This window comes from Salmo salar, chromosome 16 (assembly GCF_965601325.2).
Source record: "Salmo salar chromosome 16, fSalSal1, whole genome shotgun sequence".
NCBI classification, from domain to species: domain Eukaryota; kingdom Metazoa; phylum Chordata; class Actinopteri; order Salmoniformes; family Salmonidae; genus Salmo; species Salmo salar.
Genome location: NC_138306.1, coordinates 10,577,424 through 10,599,871, shown reverse-complemented (window position 1 = coordinate 10,599,871; position 22,448 = coordinate 10,577,424). Strand labels below are relative to the sequence as shown.

Below are 22,448 nucleotides of genomic sequence, written 5' to 3'. Positions count from 1 at the left end.
TTCCCTCAATAGGAAAATCTCAGAGCAAAGTAACACATTATACTCCAGTACTGAGTACATAATTAAAGGCTATACTTTTATTTTGATTCAGGAAGATAGAGTTTTCTTTTCACATTTTCAATTTGAAAAGGGTATTATTGTGACAGAGCATTAAGACAAAACATTTTACAGCACTTTTGTAATTTACTACCAAATTGATATCTGGCTAGATCTTGATAAAAGTAGTTGTTTGTTTTTAACTTAAATCAATCAACATTTAATGCTTGTGTGTGATTCAGGAAAAAGTTATAGTTGAAATAAAAACATCATATTTTTACTTTACAAATTAAACTCACCTTGCCAGTCTTTACAAAAAAAACCTTAGCAAGGAGGAATGACTTATTTAAATGAAAGACAATATGGTACAAGAAATTACAAAAATAATAATTTTAAATCCTTTTTACATTATTTTCTCTTCATATCTCTTCTTATAGGGCTTTGATAAGCTTGCTTCAGTTAACAAATTATCCAATAACTGAATCCAAAATACTCATTCTGGTATGTGGACATTGCAAAGTCTCTGTATGAATGATATTGTTCACTATGATATGAAAGTGACTTTGCAGCCGTTTTGAGGGGGTTCTCTGTAATGTCCATTGTGACCATTAGAGAAGACCTCCTGTCTCTGTGTGGGTCTGGGGGACTGAGGAGAATCAAGAGTCCCAAACTCCTGCCCTTGTAATCTGGGAAGTTCGCTTTCTGTGTTGAATCCCAGGATCTCAATTATTGAATGAGGCAAATCCTGAAAGGAAAGAAAATAAGAATATGTAGATTATATACAACCAAGACATAACCAATATGTAAATCTGGACCTGCATAGTTTATTTTAATTGACTCTTATGGACTTTCAATTGAAAGTACAAAATGACATCCTTGACCATACCTTACAACTTCTGATCTGCATACAGAAAGCCTCTGATTTGTGAAGGATTTCTTCAATGTCCAGTTTCATTGAGAGTTCATTGATGTGCTGGATTAACATACAAAACAATGACATTTAAAACTAATTCACTTGGAAAACACTCCCAACAACCGTTCTTGAAAATGTCTGATATTTTTCAACTGACCAACCAGTCAATCTGCAAATGACTGCTGTTACCTTGAGGATCTCATTGAAGCCATAGTTTTCCTCCATGATTTTCCGTTTCTCTGAGTCTAGAATGGCACAGCACACCAGCAAATGGAAGTTTTGGCAGGGCAAGCCAGTCCACATGACCTAAGCAGAACCAGGAAGTCTTATTAACAAGACCTATCAGAATATGAAGATAAATCATGAACTCAAAAATAAAAAAAGTGATAAAATCATCACCTTGAGTCATTAATCAAATCTCATAGGCGAGAGACTGACATTGATTTCCCCCTAAATGATGAGACACTTATGCTAACAGGTCAAAGGTATATGGACAGAACAGAACTCACCTCCCACATACGAAGAACATCTGGATAACTGAGCTCCCTCTTGAAGCGGATCAGCAACCACCGGAAACAGAAATACAGGTAACCTGAATCCTGCGACTCTGGAGGAACCAAAACACACGAGGCAAAATCAGAAAGGAATATTGTTGAACTTGTATTTACAGTTCCTTCAGAAATTATTCACACGCCTTGATTTTTTTCACATTTTGTTGTGTTACAGCCTGAATTGAAAAAGGATTCAATTTAGATATTTTTTGACACTGGCCTACACAATGTCAAAGTGGAATTATGTTCATCAACATTTCTACAAATTCATTAAATGTGAAAAGCTGAAATGTTTTGAGTCAATAAGTATTCAACCCCTTTTTTATGGAAAGCCTAAATAAGTTAAGGAGTAAAAATGTGCTTAACAAGTCACAAGTTGCACGGACTCACTGTACAATAATAATGTTTAACATAATTCTGAATGACTACCTCATCTTTGTACCCCACATATAAAATTATCTGTAAGGTCCCTCAGTTGAGCAGTGGATTTCAAACAGATGCAACCACAAAGACCAGGGAGGTTTTCCAATTCCTCGCAAAGAAGGTCACCTATTGGTAGATGGGTACATTTTTAAAAGAAAAGCAGACATTGAATATCCCTTTGAACGTGGTGAAGTTACTAATTACACTTTGGGTGGTGTATTAATACACCCAGTCACTAAAAAGATACAGGTGTCCTTCCTAACTTAGTTGCCGGTTAGGAAGGAAACCACTCAGGGATTTCACCATGAGGCCAATGGTGACTTTAAAATAGTTAAAGTTTAATGGCTGTGATAGGAGAAAACTGAGGATGGATCAACAACATTGTAGTTACTCCACAATACTAACCTAAATTGGCAGAGTGAAAAGAAGGAAACCTGTACAGAACACAAATATTCCAAAACATGCATCCTGTTCAGCGCCAAAAATTTACTTTTTGATCCATCAGCCACTGTGGCAGGTAGATTACAAAATCTACCATCCACGCAGAATTTTACCAGCCAAAATATTTTTCTCCCACTAAAATTACACCAGCAAAAACACTAAAGAACAGATCAGCATGCTTTGTATAATGTTTCTAAAACAATACATGTATTACTAGTAAGAAGTAATATGTTATATTGTTTAATTACATTTTTGTGACCCAAGTCTTTTAACCAAAATATCACTGATGAGACAAATTTTCACCTGCCCCTTTAAGGGTGGGATGTTGCCATTGGTAACATGACTTTAGTCATGTTTGTGCCTGTGAGATTGAGTCTGAGTAGTAGAAGCGTTTTCTTCTCTTCCATAGCAGTTGAAACTCAAACATTGAAAAACAACCTAGCTTGTGAACAAAACAAAATAAATAGCAGAGAAACACAAGGACAAAATCTAACTTCAGTAGTAGACTAAGTTAATTAGACCAACTTTATGCCTGTGTGCAGCACTTCCAACAATGAATCTTTCACTCAGCTCTTCACGTGCGCACGGCCCCCAGCCAGGCAGCACGAGATGGGATAGGCAACATAGGAATCGTAGTTCTTTTGACTTTGTGCAAATAATTTATCAGCTATGAAACCAAATACTTTGAAAACATCCACAGCGGCATTTATTTTACTATAAGATGTGCTCATACTTGACTATTTCTAGTCACAAATGTGAGTGAAATGCTCACACTGCGGAGCCCTGAGCACCCGCCAACATGGCTGGTGAAATAGACATCTTACCCCTCAGTGCCAAAACCTACCCGCATTTGGCAGGTGACAGGTGTTCATTTTAGGGCCTGACCCTGTTTGCAACAAAGCTCTAAAGTACTACTGCAAAAAATGTGGAAAAGCAATTCACTTTTGGTCCTGAATACAAAGTGTTATGTTTGAGGCAAATCCAATACAACACATTACTAAGTACCACTCTCTATATTTTCAAGCATAGTGGTGGTTACATCATTTTATGGGTATGCTTGTAATTGTTAAGGACTGGGGAGTTAAGATTTAAAAAACTTAAACTGAAGGGAGCTAAGCACAGACAAAATCCTAGAGGAAAACCTGGTTCAGTCTGCTATCCACCAGACACTGGGAAATGAATTCAACTTTCAGCAGGACAACCTTTCACAAGGCCAAACCTACATTGGCGTTTCTTACCAAGAAGACAGTGAATGTTCCTGAGTGGTCGAATTAGAGTTTTGACTTAAATCTACTTGAAAATCTACGGTAACACCTGAAAATAGTTGTCTAACAATGATCAACAACCAATTGGACAGAGCTTGAAGAATTTTAAAAATAAATGGGTAAATGTTGCACAATCCAGGTGTGGAAAGCTCTGACACTTACCCAGAAAAACTCACAGCTGTAATCGCTGCCAAAGGTGCTTCTACAAAGTACTGACTCAGGGGTGTGAATACTTACGTAAATGAGATATCTATATATATTTTATTACCCCCCTTTTTTCGTGATTACGATCTTGTCTCATCTCTCCCAACGGGCTCGGGAGAGGCGAAGGTCGAGTCATGCATCCTCTGAAACATGACCCGCAAAACCATCTTATCACCCGCTCGCTTAACCTGGAAGCCAGCCGCACCAACGTGTCAAAGGAAACACCGTTCAACTGATGACCGAAGTCATCCTGCTGGTGCCCGGCCCGCCACAAGGAGTCGCAAGAGCCAAGTAAAGCCCCCCCCCAGCCAAACCCTAACCTAACCAGCTGGGCCAATTATGTGCCGCCCTATGGGACTCCCGGTCACAGCCGGTAATGACACAGCCTGGGATCGAGCCCAAGGCTGTAGCGATGCCGCAACACTGCGATGCACTGCCAAAGACCGCTGCGCCACTCGGGAGGCCCCCTGAATTTCATTTTCAATACATTTGCAAAAATGTCTAAAAACATGTTTTCACTTTGTCATTATGTGTGTGTTAAATCATCAATTTAATCCATTTTGAATTAAGTCTGTAACAAATTGTGGAAAAAGGGGTATGAATACTTACTGAAGGCACTGTATATGCAAGACTGCTGTATTGATTGATAATCTAAAATGACATTTCATTTACTTCTCAGGATTTGCCAAAATCTTTACAGCTTAGTACGCAAATGATAATGATTTTTTTATAAAGTATGCTTTTCGAAGCTGAACATGAAGAGGTGAATGATAGAGGGAAGGCAGGTGGTGTGGCGTACCGAGGTAGTTCCAGAAGGCCAGATCCAGCAGCCTCAACAGAGTACTGAGCTGGATCAGTTGTGTCTTCATGCCCTGCATCTGCTCCTCAAAGTTCTGGTGCTGCACACGCCCAAAACACCACATACACACGGAGACAGACGCACAAGTCGGGTCAGAAAAACAGCACACTCGGGCATATCAAAGTAAACAAGTCAAAACACACACACACAAAAACAGCACTAGACAAAACAATGCTACATTTCTTACCATATGATCCATGAAGGAGACAAAACACCAGAAGGCATCCACCTCATTCTCCATCACATACAGGATCGGGGAGAGGAGGTCACTCATTCCCTGGACATACCCTGGAGACGAGTACAATTCCCATAACATTAATTATAAGGTGAGCATGACAAATCCCACTGATATGCAGTTATCAGCCGTGACTGCCGAATTAGCTATGTTACTACGGGTGAACAGCAACAATTTCATAATTATCTTCAATAAGAGACGTCAATAGAATCTATGCCAATCAGATATAAATGATGATATCTGCTGTACGACTTGGCAATAATGCTATGACTTACCCAGATCAAAATCATACATGCAATACGTCATCAGGATGTCGTGGAGTAACACCAGGCCTGGGTTGTCCATGCCCTCATAGAACCTGTTGGTTCGGTCTGTTCTGTTCACGTCCTTCTCTGAGAAGACAAGACATTCACAGATAAATAAACAACCATATTAAGCCTATTTCAGAAAGGATACGCCAAACAGAGGCATTTCAGATGCTTCCTCAAAGCTGAATATTCTCAAATCAAACTACAGTAAAACCAATGCAGTAAGAGTTAAAACAAACAGTGCATTCATAAAGTATTCAGACCCCTTCTCTTTTACCACATTTTGTCACGTTACAGTCTTATTCTAAAATCTAAATCTAAAATTTATTTTTTTCTCCTCACCAATCTACACAATACCCCATAATGACAAAGCAAAAACCGGTTTAGACATTTTGAAAATGTATAAAAAAATAAAAAATACCTTATTTACATAAGTATTCAGACCGTTTGCTATGAGACGTTTCTACAAATTGATTGGAATCCACCTGTGGTCAATTCAATTGATTAGACATGACTTGATCCCACAGTTGACAGTGCATGTCAGAGCAAAAACCAAGCAATGAGGTTCAAGGAATTGTTCTCAGAGTTCCGAGACAGGATTGTGTCAAGGCATCATGCTGTGAAGATGTTTCTCAGCAGCAGGGACTGGGAGACTCATCAGGTTCGAGGGAAAGATGAACAAAGCAAAGTACAAAGAGATCCTTTATGAAAACCTGCTCCAGAGCACTCAGGACCTCAGACTGGGGTGAAGGTTCACCTTCCAACAGGACAACAACCGTAAGTACACAGCCAAGACAACGCAGGAGTTGCTTCAGGACAAGTCTCTGAATGTCCTTGGGTGGCCCAGCCAGAGCCCGGACTTGAACGCGATCAAACATCTCTGGAGACCTGAAAATAGCTATGTAGCGACGCTCCCCATCCAACCTGACAGAGCTTGAGAGGATCTGCAGAGAAGAATGGGTGAAACTCCCCAAAACCAGGTGTGCCAAGCTTCTAGCATCATACCCAAAAAGACTCAAAGCTGTAATCGCTGCCAAAGGTGATTCAACAAAGTACTGGGTAGAGGGTCTGAATACTTATGCAAATTTGATATTCCGGAATTTGCTTAAATGTCTAAAAACCTGTTTTTGCCTTGTTGTTATGGGGGATTGTGTGTAGATGAGGGGAAAAAAAAGTTTAATCCATTTTAAAATAACGCTGTAACGTAACAAAATGTGGGAAAAAGTCAAGGGGTCTGAATACTTTACGAAGGCACTGTAGGTTATTACTTTTGTACAAACAAATGTAATATAGAAAACGTGTTGTATTCGCAAATGCAACAGCAAACAATATAGGTGATCAACAACCATTGTATTTAAAAGTGCAACTGCAAACTAAGCTGAATACAGTAATGGATATCAGTTAACAGATCGTTTATTATGTAGGTAGTAATGTTTTAACAAGGCAACATGCCGACTATGAACATATACTTGGATATTTTAATAAATATTTAGTCTCCTCTCACAATAACTAGTCAATTTCTTTGATCTAGAATCTAGCTAATAAATCAACTTGCTGTTAGGGTTTAAGGTAGAAACTCCGGATAGCTTCCGCAACGGTGCCAATAATGATTGCGCAGGACACTGTTTCCATAGGTCAGGTTGATTAGTAATCCATTATTTTTCTGGGTAAGTAGCATGGGTCTGAATTTGGTAAAAATCTGGTAGTAGACGTAGTGATGTTGCTCCTGCCATGATGCCCTTATCCCGGCAATTGATGTGCTTTTGGCTTTTTTTTATTTTATTTTTTAGCAACAACTCGTGTCTTAGGTTGGTGGACCTAGGAGCAAAAGAAGTCTTCCCTGCTGCTATTACACCAAACTTTCGACAGTACTCACAGAACATTTTGCTGCTAGTTTTGTCCCTCAATCACTTGAAATCGTGAAGAAACCCCTCAGACATGAACACTGAACAAAAATATAAATGCAACATGTACCCTGAGTCAAGATCACTTTGAGTCAAAATGCAAGCTGAGATCTACCACTCAGATTTTTTTTTACTTAACTATACAAAATATAAGCATACCCAACTAATTAAAAACCATTCTGTAGCAATGAGGTTTGTGCAGTAGGCTACAGGCCCAATACATTATCACTGCATATTGGCGTTGCTTAAATTGCCTTGCCAATGTAGCTCTTCTCAGATCATTTTTAAATTATATTTAAAACATTTAGGTTTCTGATCACACTGGTAATAGATACTTTGCTGTATTACTTGTGAGGCACAGCTAAGTGGGCATAATATTTTTTTTTTTTTATTTATTTTTTTACTGGACTGATGCCTTGTATCCGATGGTCAGTCTGGGGGGAGGGGAGCAGAAGTGAGGCTGTCCCTCATCCGACTAACCGTGATTCACCCTCCGCTGAGAAAAGGAACAGTCTTCCAGCTTACGGGAGAAACTCAAGTCGCACTGCATTATTTCTGCCTCATGCACTAATTAATGTTGTTACTCCTATGACTAGAGAAAGTGAGATATTATGAAAAAGACAAGCCGTTAATAATAACTCATGCGAATATTGCTTATGAAGGTGTTGAACAAAGTGTTGACAGCTGTGAATTTCCACTTAAACATGAACTTGCACATAAAAACAGAAGCTTTTTGCTGTAGTCGTTGAGTATAGTTATGGTTTTAAAAAAGTTTTGAAATCTCAGTGTCAACTTTTGCCGTGTGTTCAATGCGTCTTCTTACAGCCTATGGCTCAAGGAAACGGTGTCAATGTGGTAATCTAAGCTACTTGATTGGCCAGCGGGAAGGCTTATAGGTGCGCTTCATTTGCTCTCTGGGCCTGCAGTGTAGGAGGAGTTCTCCCTTCAGACACATGAAATTGTTCAAAATGGGAAGGGAAAAAAACAGAAAAAAAAACGTTGTCTTCCCAGCGCTCGTTCTGCTGAAACACGTGTACGTCCCACCAACAGCAAAAAAATGTATATAATGTACAATGGATATTAGACCAGAGGAAATCTGTCCTTTGGTTTGACGAGTCCAAATTTGAGATTTTTGGTTCCAACTGCTGTCTTTGTGAGACGCAGAGTAGGTGAATGGATGATCTCCGCATGCGTGGTTCTCACCGTGAAGCATGGAGGTGGTGTGACGGTGCTTTTCTGGTGACACTGTCAGTGATTTATTTACAATTCAAGGCACATTTAACCAGCATTGCTACCACAGCATTCTGCAGCGACACGCCATCCCATCTGGTTTGCGCTTAGTGGGACTATCATTTGTATTTCAACAGGACAATGACCCAACACACCTCCAGGTTGTGTAAGGGCTATTTGACCAAGGAGGAGCGTGCTACATCAGATCTGGCCTCCACAATCATCCGACCCAAACCCAATTGAGATGGTTTGGACCGCAGAGTGAAGGAAAAGCAGCCAACAGGTGCTCAGCATATGTGGGAACTCCTTGAAGACTGTTGGAAAAGCATTCCAGGTGAAGCTGGTTGAGAGAATGCCAAGCGTGTGCAAAGCTGTCATCAAGGCAAAGGGTGGCTACTTTGAAGAATATATTTTGATTTGTTTAAATACTTTTTTGGTTACTACATGAGTCCATGTGTTATTTCAGTGTTGATGTCTACACTATTATTCTACAATGTAGAAAATGTAAAAAAAATGAAGAAAAACCCTTGAATGAGTTGGTGTCTTGAAACCATTGACTGGTACTGTAAATGTTTGGTGATGGACAAGGAATGCCTTGGAGATCGACCAGTGGACTGGTTGGTGACCACTTATGTAAAGTGTTGGACCAATGTTTCATGAGCTGAAATAAAAGATCCCAGACATTTTCTATACCTATAAAAAGCTCTCCCCCATTTACTGCACAAATTTGTTTACATCCCTGTTAGTGAGCATTTCTCTTTTTCTAAGACAATCCATCCACCTGACATGTGTGGCATACGAAAAAGCTGATTAAACAGCATGATCATTACACAAGTTCACCTTGTGCTGGGGACAATAAAAGGCCACTAAAATGTGCAGTTGTGTTATAACACAATGCCACATATGTCACAAGTTGAGGGAGTGTCCAATTGTCATGCTGACTTCAGGAATGTCTACCAGAGCTGTTAACTTCTTTGGGAACAGGGGGCAGTATTGAGTAGCTTGGATGAATAAGGTTCCCAGAGTAAACTGCCTGCTACTCAGGCCCAGAAGCTAAGATATGCATATTATTAGTAGATTTGGATAGAAAACACTCTGAAGTTTCTAAAACTGTTTGAATGATGTCTGTGAGTATAACAGAACACATATGGCAGGTGAACACCTGAGAAAAATCCAACCAGGAAGTGGGAAATCTGAGGTTTGTAGTTTTTCAAGTGATTGCCTATCCAATGTAAATTTGGTCAGATTGCACTTCCTAAGGCTTCCACTAGATGTCAACAGTCTTTAGAACGTTGTTTCAGGCTTCTATTGTAAAAGGGGAGTGAATAAGAGCTGTTTGAACCAGTGGTCTGGCTGAAAGCCTTTAGCTTAGTCACGCGCACAGCCGTGAGCACGAGCTCCGTTCCCTTTCATTTCTAAAGACAAAGGAATTGTCCGGTTGGAATATTATTGAAGATTTATGATAAAGACATCCTAAAGATTGATTCTATACATCGTTTGACATGTTTCTACAAACTGTAATGCAACTTTGACTTTTCGTCTGGACTTAGTGCCTGCGCCTTGTGCATTTGGAATAGTAAACTAAACGCGCGAACAAAAAGGAGGTATTTGGGCATAAAGATGAACTTATCTAACAAAACAAACATTTATTGTGGAACTGGGATTCCTGGGAGTGCATTCCGATGAAGATCATCAAAGGTAAGTGAATATTTATAACACAATTTCTGACTTTTGTTGACTCCACAACATGGCGGGTATCTGTATGGCTTGTTTTGGTGGCTGAGCGCTGTACTCAGATTATCGCACGGTGTGCTGTCACCGTAAAGCTTTTTTGAAATCTGACACAGCGGTTGCTGTTTATCTATAATCCTATGCATAACACTTGTATCTTTCATCAAAGTTTATGATGAGTATTTCTGCAAAATCACCGGATGTTTTGTAGGCAAAACATTACTGAACATAACGTAATAATATAAACTGAGATTTTGGGATATAAATATGAACTTTATCGAACAAAACATACATGTATTGTGTAAAATGAAGTTCTATGAGTGCCATCTGATGAAGATCAAAGGTTAGTGATACATTTTATATCTATTTCTGCTTTTTGGGACTCCTCTCTTTGGCTAGAAAATGGCTGTATGTTGTTTTGTGACTAGGCGCTGACCTAACAATCGTATTGTATGCTTTCACCGAAAAGCCTTTTTGAAATCAGACACTGTGGCTGGATTAACAAGAAGTTTCTTTAAAATGGTGTATAATACTTGTATGTTTGAGGAATTGTAATTATGAGATTTCTGTTGTTTTGAATTTGGCGCCCTGCAATTTCACTGGCTGTTGTCGAGGTGGGACGCTAGCGAGACAACAGAATTGAATGTTAATTTCTCTACCATAAGCCGCATTGTGTTACTTTACAGAATTTTGCAGTACGTCCAACCCGGCATCAACTGCAGACCATGTGCAACCACACCAGCACAGGACCTCCACATCCGGCTTCTTCACCTGCGGAATCGTCTGAGACCAGTCACCCGGACAGCTGATGAAACTGTTGGTTTGCACAACCGAAAAAGTTATGCACAAACTGTCAGAAAGCGTCTCAGGGAAGCTCATCTGTGTGCTCATCGTCCTCACGAGGGTCTTGACCGGACTGCAGTTTGGCGTCACAGCTGACTTCAATGGTGTCATGTGGGCGAGCGGTTTGCTGATGTCAAACAGAGTGCCCCAAGGAGGCGGTGGGGTTATGGTACAGGCAGGCATAAGCTACAGACAATGAACACAATTGCATTTTATCGATGGCAATTTGAATGCAGAGATACCACGACGAGATCCTGAGGCCCATTATCGTGCTATTCATCTGCCGCTATCACCTCATGTTTCTGCATGATAATGCAGAGGCCCATGTCACAAGGATCTGGACACAATTCCTGGATGCTGAAAATGTCCCAGTTCTTCCATTGCCTTTATACTCAGAGATATATATTAATAAGATAGATAGATATAAAGGCAGATATAAATAAGTAAATATATAAATAAATAAATAAATACATATCTCCAGCATTTTTGCACAGCCATTGAAGAGTGTGACAATATTCCACAGGCCACAGTCAATATCCTGATCAACTCTATGCTAAGGAGATTTGTCGCACGGCATGAAGCAAATGGTGGTCACACCAGATAGTGACTGGTTTTCTGATCCACGCCCCTACTTTTTATTTAATAAGTCATCTGTGACCAACAGATTCATATCTGTATTCCCAGTCATGTGAATTCCATAGATTAGGGCCTAATGAATTTATTTCAATAGACTGATTTCCTTATATGAACTGCAACAACGTGAAATTGTTGCATGTTGCACATAAGATTTTTGTTCAGTGTAGATCTTTTTCCAGAGGTCGATCGGAAGCAGCATCTCCTATAGCAGCATCTTCCGGTCGGTAATTTTCATCATTCGTTTTTTGTTAGAGAAAGCTTAAAATTAAATGACGTAAATGTAAAATCCGCTGCGTTTCATTGTTGTTGTTTAGCTTGCTAGCTAATGCCATTACTTAGCTGACAAAAAGGGGCGGCACAGTTCTGGAGGGAAGGTTTGCGTAAAAAGGATTGGTTGTGCCTGGCCTGCGATTGGTTTAATTAGCTACGTTTAAGAATTTGTAGCATTATGATTGGTTATGATTTGTAAACAATGTATCAGCCTGTCTTGTTTGAGCAGTGAAGAGAAGAGAATTGGGGAGAAATATTGTTATGCATTGAGTTTATTTTTATTCGATAATTATTTTGTTGTACGGTGCTACCAAAATAAAAATACTGGTCGCACAGAAAAATGTTTAGTCAAGTGCAACCAAATTAGTAATGTATGTACTGTTATCTCCAGCTGGAACAGCCTGATAAGACAGCAGGGTGAATGGGATCGACATTTACCTATCAGGCTCCTGAAGTCTCTCAACCTGGAGTTCCTCCTCTCCTGCTCCTCACTCACAGACTTCCACTGGAGCTTCATCCTGAAGTACTCATCCCTTATTCACCAGGGAGAAAACAACATGGAAACATCTCACTAGGACACTTGACTCATATTTCACTCACATAACCAGCATAGGCTAAACAAAGGAAAATGGCAACAATGGCTGATCATCATTGTAAGACCACATTGGCCACTTTGATTAGTGGTGATAATACATTTGTTATAATAAAAACAGCTGTTTCAAATGTCTGTCTGTCTGTCTGTCTGTGTAAAGCACACATACGTTTTCCTCCTCTGTAGGCCTTTCCTCTCCTCGTAGGTGCTGTCCCAGGGGTAATACCCCAGCAGAAACTTCCAGGCCTCTTTCCTCACCGCATGGCACAAGCCCTGCAGGATCAAGACATCATTTAGAAGAATGACTTTACCCAGAATTGATAGTTACCACAAACGAATATACACAGAGGGCCAGTTTCCCGGATACAGATTATATGAAGCCTAGTCCGGGACTAAAAAGCATGTCAGTTCAATAGAGATTCTCCATTGAAAGGTAACTTTAGTCCAGAACTAGGCTTAATCTCTGTCTGGGAAACAAGCCCAGAGAGTTTCACTGGAGAAGGTGCTTTACCAGGTCCTCTTAGTCTCTCCATAAATTCAACATACCCCTTTGAATATTATTTTCTTGAGGTGAGGGACATTTTTCATCCTTCCTCCCTTCTCCTGGTGCTCAGCCCAGTCCTCTGCAGACAGTGGCTGCCTCCTCGTCACCTCTGGCCTTGCTCCCAGGTCGATCTGAGACAAACAAATCCCTAACCAATAAGATCATGCACTCTTCTGCACTGTAAGCATGTTAAAAGACAAACTCCAGCTGAAGACAGATACCACTGCCAAAGAATCCATTCATAGGCACTAGACCAGGGTTGGCCAAGCCTCCTCCTGAAGAGTTACTGGGTGTCCAGACTTGATTCTACTCTGCTCTAACTAGGCTGGACAATAGAACGAGTCAAAATTCACCCAAGGCTGAAAAATTAACATTGGCTGAGCTGGAACACTAGCGCGATGCCATAGCAAATGAGTTGAAAGGAACTGTCGCTGAGCCTCTTCTGACTGGAGTGACAAACATTTCAACCTTTTTATTTTACCACTACAATCAGTTTGTAGGACAAAACTGAAAAATAACAACTCATGTAGGAAGTAAACATCCGCTCATCGATCGTGTCGAGTGTGCTCATGTCTTTTTCCACATTTTTGTTACGTTACCGCCTTATTCTACAATACCCCATAATGACAAAGCATGAACAGGTTTAGACACATTTTTGGTAATTTAATTTACATTTTTGTAATTTAATTTTGCTAAAAATAAAAACATGCAATATCACATTTACATAAGTATTCAGACCCTCTACTCAGTACTTTGATGAAGCACCTTTGGCAGCGATTACAGCATCGAGTCTCCTTGGGTATGAAGCTACAACCTTGGAACACCTGTATTTGGGGAGTTTCTCCCATTCTCCTCTGCAGATCCTCTCAAGCTCTGTCAGGTTGGATGGAAAGCGTCGCTGCACAGCTATTTTCAGGTCTCTCCAGAGATGTTCGATCGAGTTCAAGTCCGGGCTCTGGCTGGGCTACTCAAGGACATTCTGAGACTTGAGCCAAAGCCACTCCTGCGTCGTCTTGGCTGTGTGTTTAGGGTTGTTGTCCTGTTGGAAGGTAAACCTTCGCCCCAGTCTGAGGTCCTGAGCACTCTGGAGCAGGTTTTCATTAAGGATCTCTGTACTTTGCTCCTTTCAGCTTTCCCTCGATCCTGACAAGTGTCCCAGTCCCTGCAGCTGAAAAATATCCTCACAGCATGATGCTGCCACCACCATGCTTCACCGTAGGCGAGTTGGTGCCACCGTGCTAAAGAGAACTAATAGGAGCTGGCAGGGTGAAAAATGCCCTAAAATAAAGGACCGTTTTTTTCACGACAACTTAACTACAGCAAGCAGCTGGGACATACGGTAATATTATGAAAATGGGCTCCATGGTAGATACAATGAACTAGTTATCAGAAAAAGGGCATTTGGTCCCAGTCTACTCTAACACACCTCACAACAACAGCCCTACTGTACTACATCTGGAACAAAGCCTGCACACTCAATAGCTGTCCAAGCTGGTCGGTTGGCCTGTTACTTCCCTTTCAGACCCCCACAGCATCTTGGGATGCCAGGGCTCATGGCCAGAGGTGCTGTTATGTCACACTCTCCATCCACTCACCCTGGTGATGACCTCGAAGCCCGGCTCCTCCTGCTGGTTGATCTCCAGGCCAGGGATGACCTCTCCCAGTCCCAGGATGTCTAGGTCAGCCATCTCCTCCGGGGGCCGCTGCTGCTGCTCCAGCTCTGAGCCACGGAACGCATCGAAGATGTAGTTGGTGACCTTGGAGAAGCCCCCCAGGGTCGTCACGTACGGATCATTCTTGAGCTTCTGTAAGGGAAAACATGTCTTATGACGGCAAAAATTAACTTTTTTCCCCCTTGTAGATGTACGTGCTCGTTTCACAACCAGTCATTCTGGTTAACCAGGCTAGGTAAGTGCCATATGTATGACTATGACAACTAATTGCATGACAATAGTAGCCTCTTACAGTAACAAGGCCGTAGTTGTTGTCATCAAGAAGGTTCTCGAAGGACTGAGACAGAGCTCTGTTGGGAGTGCTGACCAGCAGGCAGGTTTCATCATCTGGGGCCCTGAAAACATACGAGGAAATGATGTATATTAGAGATCCGGACCCTACGAGTGAGCATGCATTTCAGACAAAGGTGTTCATATCAAGGCTCTATGAGGGGAAGAGACGCAACAAGACAATGCATAATCCTCAGAAACATTAAAGTGTGCTCTCTCCTTCATGCAAAGCAGGTAAAGCACCCTGATAGCGTCAATATCCAAATTCAATCATATTTCTTAAAGGGTTAACAGTCACAAAAACACAATATTTATTGGAAGACATGGTACAGGGCAAGATATCATTCATTGCCTATTCTCCGTTCTAACCAGATGCCTGGCTGAAAATGGCCGGCCAGCACTTAAAGGTGGGTGCACTATGCAGAAATCGCTCCGCCATTTCCTGGTTGCAAAACTTTGAATAATTCGCCTGATTTCAGTTTGACACAAAACAAAGTATAGTGTAGAGAATCATTTTACCATGTAAATCTCTGTTTAATATATTTTCCATAAGCAAAAATATTGTATTTTCAGCTGGTGTACAAAACTGAAAGTAAAAGATGCAAAAACAAAACTTAAGAATGGGAAGCATAGAAATAGCACACACAGAGCAGATCTACCGACTTGCTTTCAATCAGGACAGACCTATAACTATAATTTCTATGTGAATTTTGTTGGGTCGCCTAAAAAGTTAAATATTGCAGCTTTAATTGAAAATAGTCATTATGAAAGGCCTTGATAAGAACTTCAACAGCTATATGCGCTGACTGAAAGAGGAGCACAGTACCTCTATAGGGGGAATTATATGATGTGATATTTGGCTCAAACAGAAAGCCCAGCTCTCTCATGGAGGAGAAACTGCCCACTAACCAGTCAGGCAGAAGATGGGATAGGGAGAGGAAAACCAAGTGTTTGCTATCAATCTAATTTTATTTGTCACATGCACCGAATACAACAGGTGTAGACCTTACAGTGAAACGCTTACTTACAAGCCCTTAACCAACAAAGCGGTTAAGAAAAAAATAAAATAAAACTAACAAATAATTCAAAAGCAGCAGTAAAATAACAATAGCGAGGCTATATACAGGGGGTACCGGTACAGAGTCAATGTGCGGGGGCACCGGTTAGTCAAGGATGTGTGGGGGCACCGGTTAGTAGACATTATGCAAATCACTAGCATATTAGATAAGAAACCACATGAAAAAGCCAAGTGTTTCAGGTGGTGAAAACCCCCTCTATTGAGCCAAAACATAGAATTCCTTAACTACCCATCTTCTATCTACCAATTAATTCCAGAGTGGTATACAACAAAGCATACTAGATCTACTCAGGCTTTTATAAATCTAGTCAGCTTCAGTTAGCTTCACACTCCAGGTCAGACGTTATGCGTACTATGACGGTGGATATTGCTCAGACAGTATCCGCCTGCTGCTAACTCTAGCAGGCTTGTAACGGTGGGTGCATGTCACACATGGCTAGTCGAACACCAAATTCTTCTGTGAGACAATGCTGAAACATCAAATCAAATGTTATGTCACATGCAGTGAATACAACAGGTGTAGACCATACTGTGAAATGCTTACTTAACCAACAATGCAGTTCAAGAAATAGAGTTATGAAAATACTTACTAAATCAAATAACGAGGCTATATACAGGGGGTACGAGTACTGAGTCAATCAGCGGGGGTACATGTTAGCACAGGTAATTTGTAGATGTAGGTAGGGACTAAAGATAAACAGCGAGTAGCAGCAGTGTAAAAACAAAGTCAATGTAAATAATCCGGGGGGCCATTTGATTAATTGTTCAGCAGTCTTATGGCTTGGGGTAGAAGCTGTTAAGGAGCCTTTTGGACCTAGACTTGGCACTCAGGTACTGCTTGCTGTGCGGTAGCAGCGAGAAGAGTCTATGACTTGGGTGACTGGAGTATTTGACAATTTGTTGGGCCTTCCTCTGACACCTCCTGGTATAGAGTTCCAGGATGGCAGGAAGCTTGGCTCGACTGACATACTGGGCCGTATACACTATCCTCTGTAGCGCCTTACGGTCAGATGCCGAGCAGTTGCCATACCAGGGGGTGATGCAACCGGTCAGGATGCTCTCAATGGTGCAGCTGTAGAACTTTGAGGATCTGGGGACCCATGCCAAATCTTTTCAGTCTCCTGAGGGGGAAAAGGCATTGTTGTGCCCTCGTCACGACTGCCTTGGTGTGTTTAGACCATGATAGTTGGTTGGGGATGTGGACACCAAGGAACTTGAAACTCGCGACCCGCTCCACTGCAGCCCTGTCGGTGTTAATGGGGACCTGTTTGACCCTCCTTTTCCTGTAGTCCACAATCAGCTCACATTGAGGGAGGTTGTTGTCCTGGCACCACAATGCCAGGTCCTGATCTCCTCCCTATAGGCTGTCTCATCATTGTCAGTGATCAGGCCTACCACTGTTGTGTCATCAGCAAACTTGGTGTTGGAATCGTGCTTGGCCACGCAGTCGTGGGTGAACAGCTAGTAAAGGAGGGGACTAAGCACACACTCCTGAGGGGCCCCAGTGTTGAGGATCAGCATAGCAGATTTTTTGTTGCCTACCCTCACCACCTGGGGGCGGCCTGTCAGGAAGTCTAGGATCCAGTTGCAGAGGGAGGTGTTTAGTCCCAGGGTCCTTATCTTAGTGATGAGCTTTGTGGGCACTATGGTGTTGAACACTGAGCTGTAGTCAATGAACAGGAATCTCACATAGGTGTTCCTTTTGTCCAGGTGGGAAAGGGCATTGTGGAGTGGGCGAGTCAGTGCCACATTTACATTTGTGACTAAATCAAAATGAGAGAAACTTATCTTGCAAAATTCAGCAGGCTATGGTGGGAAATAGGTTTATAGAAGTGCAGTCTTTATTACTTATATTTAATGCCATCTTTGGAGTGCTTATCAATGCACAATCACCATTTTCCCCCCACTACTAATCGCCCCTTCTGTGGAACAGCTTGTTGCATTGTGGCCATAGACATAATCCATAGAAGGTTTTTGGAACCTCTAAATCTGGCAATTTGACTGTTAAACTCATGGGTACACTATGAGTTTAACACAAACATTAACTAATAAATTATTTAAAATCAGTCGTTTTTCACAAATGAAGGGGATGTAAACACCCTCCCTCTCACAAAGATTGTATCTGAATTCATTGGTCCTCAACTCCTGGCTCAGAGACTTCATTCAGGATTAATGGAGTTAGCCTGCCCCAGAGCAGGTTAGTTCAGAAGGATTTGTTGCCATAGAAATTTACCTACCTAAAAAAAAGGTGAGCCACTTGAACTCAGAGTTGACCAAAGTTACCTCGCCATCTCCTCAAACCCGGTACGTAGTATACCCCTCTGGTCTAATGGTGGGTATAGCGACAACAGGTCATTTTGGCATTTATCCTCCACAAATAGGATTGTATACACGGTATACAAACATACACCAGGGCTTGACATTAGATCAAATGGTCACAAGACCAGAGAGTGAAGGACAGTGCATTTTGCGACCACACATCAACCACCTTAAATCTGAGAGGTGGTCAGCATTTTGAAACTATATAACCAAACTTAATTGTTTAAGACACGGACATTTTATGAAGCATGTCTTACCTTGTTTTAAAGAAGCTTAACCTAGCCAAAATACCACCGTAGAAATGTTGAGGGAATTTTAAAACACTTCATATTGCATTGAAACCAGCATTTATCTTATGTTCTATTGATTTTCAAAATCAACATTATTTTATTGTCCAGCAGCCAAAGGCACAATCGTGGTCATATCAACAAGCCATGCTAGTTCATGCATCTTTATATCTCCCCTAACTAATCATTTTCATCTCGGGCACCACTCGCGCATGCGGTGTGCTTTTGAGAATGGCGTTTTCCCATTAAATGCATTTTGGAACATCGCGTGTAGCCCACAGCCATGTGTGCATTGCGAAATTTATAATATGAAGAAATAAAATCTTTATCAACATCTTAAGCTAAACAGTCCAAATCTGTTGCATCAGCCTCATTGCTTTTTAAAAATGTTTGATGTGCAGTGATTTTATGAATTTTGGATATGTCGTCCCAGACCCGTGTGTGTGTGTGTGTATGTGTATGTGTATGTGTGTATATATATATATATATATATATATATATATATATATATATATATATATATATATATATATATATATATATATATATATATATATAATTATTTTTTTTTTTTATCTATTTTTTATTTGAGCCCTGGAGGGAAATCTTTTATACAGACAAAAAAGGTTTTGGTTGTAAAACGTTTCAATAGATTTTATAGGCTACTAAGGGTGGCCCACCTTCCGCCACGAAAGCCTTAAAGGAGCAGTGACTTATTTTGGAAGAACATACAGTAGTAATCAACAAAATAATCATCCTGTGATTCAAATGGGCTCAGAGGGCCCTCTGCTGGAGATTCACCACACTGCGCTCACTACAGTCACATTACCAGGCCTACATAACATCGTCAGAGGTCGTTTAGCGTCCACGATTGCACTTAGAAACTAAATGTAATCATGCAATAACCATGGTATCGAATGGAATCAGAATATATTCATGTCTGATCCTGGTTCCTATACGTTTGTTTTTTACTGGCCACTTCTTCCTGACCACTTCTGCTGGCTCTTTGGTTTCTACTGTAAAGCACTTTGTGACCACTGCAGATGTAAAAAGGCTTCATAAATCAATTGGATTGATTGATCAATCGTCAAATAACAGCTTATTTTTTTCAGAACCAGTTGGACTAGTTTAGCAGACCAGAACGCTGAAGCACTCACTCAGTGATCAAGGCATATCTCCTCAAGCAGTCCAGGAAGTCTTCACTACCCCCTTGGTGGAAGTGGAGGACTGGCAGGGAGGTGGGGGGCTCCTTCAGTCTGAACATCAGGCGGGACGAGCCCTTCTCCTTCACTGTGATAGACCTCAGGTCCCACACACTGAAGGTGAAGGCCCACTTGCTTTTCTCATGCGTATGGTTCAATGCACCTGGAAGAAAGCAAAGAAATTAATCCAGTTCCATTCTGAGCTCATCTGGTGATGACCTCAACATACAATTCAAACTATGTTCAGTCCTTAATAAACCATAGTGGAAATTTACAAAAGGAAAGCCCAAACCTCGGCAAGAGATTCTCATATCAAACCCACTTCACACAATTTAGTAAACTTCTGCTGTAAGTGAACTTGTGTGTTAAGTGAAGCCATCTGAACAAAGCTCATGTTACATGTAGGAGGCATTCTTTTGGCATGCACCCAATTGTCCACCCACCCTCTCCGTTGGAGCAGGGTTTCCTCTTAGGAAAGGAGACTGCGTTGATCATGTCCCACTCAGTCTCATAGCTCTGCTGCTGCTCTACCACAGCCTGCTGAGGAGTCGACCTCTCCTCCCCGGGACACTGGGCCCACTCCATCACCGAGCTGGAATCCTGGGGGAACGGAATGGATTCACCTCGTAAATAACATGATGAATCAGGTCTTTTCCCATCATCATCATTCAAATTCTAAAAGCTTAAAACAGACGTGTGAATGGTGTGGCTAAATATAGGAATTCTTGATTTTGCTGAATCATGAAGAATATTTATGGAATGTTGGTTAATGGAAAAGTTATTGGAAGGCAGCTGTTTTAAGAGACTATCCCCATTAGCCATGGTTAACACTTTTGACAAATACACACAAATCTTCAGTAAAGTTCTGTCAGATAATATCCTTAGTTAAATGCATTACAGGTTCTTTCCAATTTACATAGCGATATACCGCACAAAGTTACTGAACAATTGGTTGGCATTTTGGTGAATTAAACATTCCAAAAGAAAATGTCAAACCTTGCCAGCACACAACATGTTGGATGGATCAACACTGTCCTCCAAGGGTTTGTATTCCACGATAGTTTCACCATCCTGGTAATCATTAAAAACACAATAAGCATACATACAAGTTCCTGGAATTCAAGAATTGAAATACAATCAACAACAACTCAGGCACTGATATCAACCTTATCAATGAGCCGTAGGAACCCAGAAACAAGGAGATCTGGCTCTTCGCCGTCTTCGTTTGAGTGTATGAAAACACCTTCATGTTCAAATAACACCTGAAGAAAAATGCAATACAGCAGGAAAATCAGCTATGGTAATAATGGGTGAATTTATGTTACATTCTACATGCTAATCTCTCTCTCTCAATACACTAGCCAACAACAGTATTTAGCTGTATAGTAACGTTAAATCCAAGAGCACTGGCCAACAACAACAAAAAACTTTAAAAAAAAGAGACCACCAGACAGCTAGCTAGGGAATCCAGAGAATTGAACTAACTGGTCAGCTAGCGGGTGAGCAAGCGAGGTAGCACCTAGACCTGCAACGAGCTAACGTTAGATGCTAACTGAGCAGTCACTTGGCCGATGTATGGTTGTTTTTTCAAACTGCAAGAGGAAACGGATAGTATCAGGTAGTTATTTACAACACACACACAGGTTCATGAAATTCAACTACCGAGATCTACTTATATGCTTCCGTGGCATTGTTGTGAGCTGGAAGATAGTTAGCTGGCTACCTAGCTAGTTTAGCAAGGAAAAACAGCTGATGGACACCACCACAAAGTGGGTCAGCTCAAGCGTTTGCATCAACATAATCTCCTTCCCCACGGTTATATTCACATTTAGTGATAGATGCATCTAAATACGAAAAAAAAAAAAAAACGGAGAATAAAGGCGCAAAGACGATATTCCAAAAGTTGTGCATTTTCAGTACCTTGGGAGGAGTATCAGCCGCCATATCGCCTGCCTGCACTCACGACGACGTTGCACAGTGCAGCTCACGTGCCTGACAGCTTCAACAACAGTGACAAGTCATCTTCCGCATTTCCGGGAAGCGCAGGCGCAGTTAGCTCAGGCGTTACCACGCAGACGTGTAACTGCTGATGGTTAATTGCAGCAACTGGAGTATGTGGTCCTGTGAAATTGGCGTTTTTTTTGTTGTTGCACAAGCAGTATTTTAGTGTGCTGGGCTTTGTGGTACAAACACAACTTTTCCCCTCGTAAATGTTTTATATGGAATAATGGGGCGATACCGTAATTACCATAGTTGGTTCTCAAAAAACATTGTCCTAGTCAGCCAAGTAGTTAGTATTAGTGGGAATCTGTTAACACAGAGAGCATTTATTGAAAGAAACAATTATACCTAGTGGGATAAAATCTTTACTACAGAATAAAGCATGTTCTGGAAAATCTCCTATTGTAAGCGATATCCCAGTGAATGGCATAGGTTTACTAGATAAGAAATTCAATAATCGGTTATTAAGGGATATTTTCTACAGGAATTCTATTCCTTTTGCTATATTTTGTTGGCCTTCATCGTTTGATGGTAACATGCTTGGCTCACTCAACATAAATTTATGGTGACCAT

The 22,448-nt window shown here is 41.1% G+C and overlaps 1 protein-coding gene across 1 annotated transcript; it reads right to left on the bottom strand.

Moving 5' to 3' along the window:
- Positions 1–55: 55 nt before the first annotated feature.
- On the bottom strand, positions 56–21,904 carry LOC106573130 (TBC1 domain family member 15). Its single transcript, XM_014147852.3, has 17 exons — positions 21,795–21,904; positions 21,041–21,136; positions 20,871–20,945; positions 20,318–20,474; positions 19,830–20,037; positions 14,951–15,053; positions 14,581–14,790; positions 12,988–13,116; positions 12,611–12,714; positions 12,288–12,382; positions 5,203–5,319; positions 4,880–4,980; positions 4,633–4,732; positions 1,459–1,556; positions 1,139–1,255; positions 923–1,009; positions 56–781 (listed from the first exon to the last, which is right to left on the bottom strand). The coding sequence occupies exons 1-17, from the start codon at positions 21,816–21,818 to the stop codon at positions 581–583; spliced, it is 2,022 nt and encodes a 673-aa protein (XP_014003327.1). The 5' UTR covers positions 21,819–21,904; the 3' UTR covers positions 56–580.
- Positions 21,905–22,448: the final 544 nt, after the last annotated feature.

Excerpts from the sequence above, each read along its gene's own strand:
- LOC106573130 (XM_014147852.3), bottom strand. The coding sequence starts at position 21,818 with ATGGCGGCTGATACTCCTCCCAAG. Across the intron at positions 15,054-19,829 it reads AGATATGCCTTGATCACTGA|GGCCCCAGATGATGAAACCT; the intron begins GTGAGTGCTTCA and ends GTATGTTTTCAG. Across the intron at positions 782-922 it reads TGCAGATCAGAAGTTGTAAG|GATTTGCCTCATTCAATAAT; the intron begins GTATGGTCAAGG and ends CTTTCCTTTCAG.